This window comes from Triticum dicoccoides, chromosome 3A (genome assembly GCF_002162155.2).
Source record: "Triticum dicoccoides isolate Atlit2015 ecotype Zavitan chromosome 3A, WEW_v2.0, whole genome shotgun sequence".
Taxonomy (NCBI): Eukaryota; Viridiplantae; Streptophyta; class Magnoliopsida; order Poales; family Poaceae; genus Triticum; species Triticum dicoccoides.
Window position 1 is genome coordinate 701,523,254 of NC_041384.1, and position 4,943 is coordinate 701,528,196.

Sequence of the window (4,943 nt, forward strand, 5' to 3'; positions counted from 1 at the left end):
TTCCCCTAAGCCAAAGGTTATCATAGTGTTTGCCTATGGTGTGTAAATAAAAAAAATCTAAAACTTCATGGATGTGATTATGAGAAAATGTTTTAAAAGCTTGCAAAGTTTTGTCAACAAAAAAATAAAATGATCTCAATACAAAACGAAATAGAAATGATGCTCTCGTTCACATGTTTTTAGCACAAATTTGTTTTTTTTTTGTACAAAGCTCATTGGATGTCATTTCGCTACCAAATTTTGCAAGCACCTAAAACATTTCGACAAATCACATCCCAAAAATTGCAGATTTTTTTAATAAATTTTTTGACCGTGGGTGCACTGGTGGTGCAAAAACCCACACTCTTTCGACGACACAACACCGACGATGACGACTGAAGCTGTGGCCGCTTGGCTCGGTTATGATGGTCACGCTACTGCCATCAATAACTCTGGTGGCTAGTAGTTCATACTCCGTACGGCGGCCACGAGCTGCATCACAGGCGTTGACGCTTCGGCCAACAGCCGAACTGGCGGAAGCATGGCGTGGCGATGAGACCTCTAGCAGCGGGGTTGGGCAGTGGGGTTAGGGGTGGACGCACAAGCGATGACGGAAGACTTCCTGGGCGAAAACACCAGCGGTAGTAGGCAGGTGGATGAGCTAGCATGGTGCGGGAATGTTTGGCGCGGTAGTTGGGGCCATGCACGCGAGCGGCTGTGTTTTGCTAGAGCCAAACGGGTGATTCAAATTTGTTGGAATTTTGCTAGTAGGCCTTGTGGCCCAAAGCCCAACTAAAATTCTGAAATTCTCTTGGCCCATTGATGCACACATGTGAGTGGAGTGAGTGAGGCTAAAGTTTAGTCCCACCCCGAAGTTGAGAGAGAGTTGCACATCTTTATAAGGTGAGCTTTTCTACCACTTGTATGAGCATGAGAAGAGGAGACCTACTCGTTCGCCTCGCCACGCCTCGCCTCGCCTCGTCACGACGCGCCGCGCCGCGCCGCGCTGCGGATTGCGGGATTGAGCCGAGCCGAGGACAGAGCTATGCACGTTGAGCCGAGGACATATAGAGGGGCGATCAGATTTTTGGGGAGCGCACTCGCGCGACGACTTCTTCCCCGACCTCGGCAACCTCATCCTCGACGACATGGGCGACAACGTCAACACCGGCGGTGCTGCTCCCGCTGCACCGTATGTGATTCTATCCTTCATGTTCGAGATCGTGGTAGAATTCATGTTTGTCTTCATGAGGTAAAAATCAACTACTCCCTTCCTTTTAGTTTATAGTGCTTTTAAAATGAAAAACCTTAGTTTTTCAGATAAGCCGTGTAAGAGCATCTCTAGCAGACCCCGTGTAATGCCGATCCGCAAAATGCGTTTATAGTTCGCTGCAGATGAGATTTGCGGTCGAATTCATGCGTTGCGGATCAGCCCCCTATATGAAACTGTAAAATTTTAAAAAAGCATTCGCCTGAGAAACTTGCAACGACATTGATCATACATTAATTTATCTACATACTACATTGATCATACATAGTTCATCTACATTGATCATACTAGTGGGGAAATCTGCAGGCCCGAGCCTAGCTACAGAAAATCGACGAGCTCGCGGAGGCAACGACGCGGCGGAGGAGCCAGAGAAGCTCAGTCCTCGTCGAAGGAGTCGAGGTCGATGAAGAACTTGGCCTGCTCCGCCTTCATGACGCACAGGTCCGCCTCCTTGGACACGTGCGCCTGCGACGCCGCGATGCCCGTCTGGAGGAACATCTGCTCGTACTCGAGCTCGCGGCGGCGGCCGCGAGCTCGCGCTCGTACTCGACCATCTCGCACCGTTTGAACACCGACGGCGGCCGGCTTCCGTGGTTGAGCCACCTCCGCGCGCCCCGCTTGCGTACGGCGTCGAATCTAGTGCGGTGGCGGCGCTCCGCGTCATCCCCAGAGCTCCCGTAGCCATCCATGGCTTTTTTAGGCTCGCCGGCGACGAGATATTGGGCGGAGGAGGAGGGGAATCATGGCGGAGCAGCGGCGGAGGCGGATAGGGTTTGACCCGTATCCGAGCGGCGAAATCGCATATATAGGGTGGGGAGAGTGTTTTTGTGGGCCGCGTTAAAAAATTTACAGGCCGGACCGCGGATACGGTGTCTATTCTGACCAGAGAAACGAGCCGAACCCGTATACTCGCCGGAATTATACGAGTTTAATTTTTTTGCATAGTAATACGTGTCTCATTAATAAAATAAAGATTCATTTATAGGCCACGTAAACATCGACATTACATGACTGAAAAGATAAGATAACCTATGCAAAAAAAACTAGCACATGTTCCTCTCCACTAAGAAAAAGAAGACAACATCACTTTTTCACTCGAGCTCGTCCTATCTCTTTTATGGGGTCGGCTAGAGATGCTCTAAGTGAAAAGGAGGGAGTATTTATATAAATCTACGTCGTCTATATTGGAGACGCTTAAAAGGACACCATCCCCTGTGCGTGCCAAATTGGCGAACCTCCTTCCTTTGGAAGTGACAAATCGCCGAGCGACTAGCGCGCCGCCCACAAGGTTTGTCTCTTCTCCCCTCCCTCCCTCTCTGCTGCGCCGCCTCCTTCCTTTGGAAGAGACAAATCGCCGAGCGACTAGCGCGCCGCCCACAAGGTTTGTCTCTTCTCCCCTCCCTCCCTCTCTGCTGCGCCGCCGCTAGGGTTAGCCTGGGCCGCGCCGTCGCCTAGACTCCGCGGGACGCGATGTGGTTGCTCTCGCTCGGTCACGGCCAGGAGGGTGGACTGGCGGTCGACGAGTTGTCGAGCGAAGGAGGGCCGCCGCTTGCTCTGCCACCCCCGATCTGGAATAGAAGGGAGCAACTCCGGCGGCGAAGGAGATGGGGAGAGGACGGCGGATTGGGGGCAGATGCTGCTGCTATTTGTATGAAGGATTGGGGAAGAAGATGGATCTCTGTTTGGGAGAGCAGAAAGGATTGCCTGCTGCATGAGAGAGCAGAGGGGATGCAGTGTAGTGTAGATATGAGGATCTGCTTGATTTGCTTGATGCTTGTGCTGCTGCTTGCTTTGCTTCATACTTTTGTTCGTTTCTCGTTTGCTCATCTCTTCTTAATCAACTGCTGTGATTCTTACAACTTGTGTCCTTTGTCCCTTTTGCAGGGAGGATTAGGTTATTAGATTCTGCAATGGACTCCGTCCTTGAGATCCAGAGTCAAGCGAAGCAGCAACTTCAGCGTGCAGCAATGGCAGCCGCACCGGGTGAAGTTCTCCCGCCTTGTAAGAGGCAAAAGAAGAACTCCAGTTGTCTGGGAACCTCCGCCGTCCTTCCGGCCACGGCGACTGCCGACTGGTCCGCGCTCCAGCTCGACATAGTCCGCCGCATCGCCGACTCCTTCCTCGCCACCAATGACATTGACTGCTACATGGACTTCCGCGCCGTCTGCCACAGCTGGCGTTCCGCCACCGACGACCCCAAGGACAACATTTTGGACTACCGGTTCCTTCCGCGCCGATGGATCATCCTCGACGAGGTCTTTCAGAGTGGGACTCACCGCCTCTTGGTAAACACCTCCACCGGCCGAATCCTTCACAGGGAGCTCCCGCTGCTCTCCGACTACTATATCGTCACCACCACTCTCGACGGCTTCTTCGTCCTGGCCGATAGGGCCCCCCCTCATGCTGCCCGTGTCTTCAACCCTCTCACTGGTGGCGTCCTCCCTTTCACCGTGCCCGTGCCGCCTGAGGTGAAGGTCACCTGTTCGCTCTGCTTTGAGTTTGCTTCGCCCATGCTCACCTTGCTCTCCAAGTCATTTTGCAAAATATACATAGCCAGTCCTCACAGTATCCGCACCGAAGACTTTGAGATTTCACTCTATGGTCTGTTTCGGAGGGCGGTCGAAGGTGATTTGGCCGGCCTTTGGTGGCTACCAGCCGGAAGCTTGGAATCAGCCGAAGCAGCTGCTGTGAATGCGATTGGCAAGATCTGCGATGTGATGAAGTCGCTCCATGTTGACCCGTTGAAGTTCTTTTCTGGTGATCCTCCTGATATTGGGCTTGCAGACGACACCAAGTGTTTCCTAATGGATTTTGGTGGACAACTGCTGGCCACCATCAAGGGACAACTCGTCCAGATTTTCAGGTACGAAGCCAAGAATGGCGTGCTTTTGCATTTGAAGAGCATCGGCAACCATGCCATCTTCCTTGGTCATCATAGGTGCATAGCTGTGGATACTGATATGTTCCCATTGATCGAGGCAAACTGTGTTTACTACACTGAACAACTGGGTTTGTCTGCTCGTATCCGGAAATGCAACATCAAGGACGAGAAAGTAGAGAGCATCTCGGAAGCCGTTGATTTTGTGAAGCAGGACAAGCAGTTTGTCCTTGTTGGCGACCGTCCTTTTACGATCATCCAGCTTCTGGCAAGCTACACCATCAACATACGGGATTCTGAACTGGCCTTACATCATATCACATGAGGTGCTGATAAACTGGATGATCTGACCTATGGTATGCATTGCTAAGAATGGGTTCCTGTTTTGTTGCTTTGGTTAAGCGTTGATTTGTTCTGGGCAAGAAACGGATTGAATCTAGGCTGTATCTTCTATGATGGAATTACTGTCTACTACCTTATGTCCTCCACTGTTTAGCTTTATGCTAGTGTGCAATGTGGTTCTTAATTTCTTCAGTAGATAATGTCAGCTCAACCTGTCCCCCCTTTTATGTATTTAGCTTTGCAACTGAATCTTTAAAAATGTGTCATGCCTCATTGTTCTCTATGATGTTTTTAATATGGCAATATTTTGTCTAGGCAAGAAACAGGTTTTAGATATGCTTACCAGTGGTTTGTGGAACTACTGTATGTCGCGGCTATTATTTTCCGAATGCTTCCTAGTGTGTACGCTTGTACCACATGTACTGTTTGCTTTCGTAATTTCTTCTTCAAACAAAGTATGTTGCAGCTCACCGT

At 50.6% G+C, this 4,943-nt stretch overlaps 1 protein-coding gene across 2 annotated transcripts; it reads left to right on the forward strand.

Moving 5' to 3' along the window:
• The first annotated feature begins 2,442 nt into the window (after window positions 1-2,442).
• LOC119273291 lies at window positions 2,443-4,742 on the forward strand. 2 transcript variants are annotated; one of them, XM_037554504.1, is made up of 2 exons: window positions 2,443-2,537; window positions 3,134-4,742. In XM_037554504.1, exon 2 carries the CDS (start codon window positions 3,160-3,162, stop codon window positions 4,450-4,452), a length of 1,293 nt encoding a protein of 430 aa, XP_037410401.1. In that variant the 5' UTR covers window positions 2,443-2,537; window positions 3,134-3,159; the 3' UTR covers window positions 4,453-4,742. The 2 variants fall into 2 exon arrangements, with proteins under 2 accessions (XP_037410401.1, XP_037410400.1); XM_037554503.1 differs by having other exon boundaries at window positions 2,495-2,630.
• Window positions 4,743-4,943: the final 201 nt, after the last annotated feature.

Coding starts and splice junctions, on each gene's coding strand:
- LOC119273291 (XM_037554504.1), top strand. CDS start 3,160: ATGGACTCCGTCCTTGAGATCCAGAGTCAAGCGAAGCAGCAACTTCAG.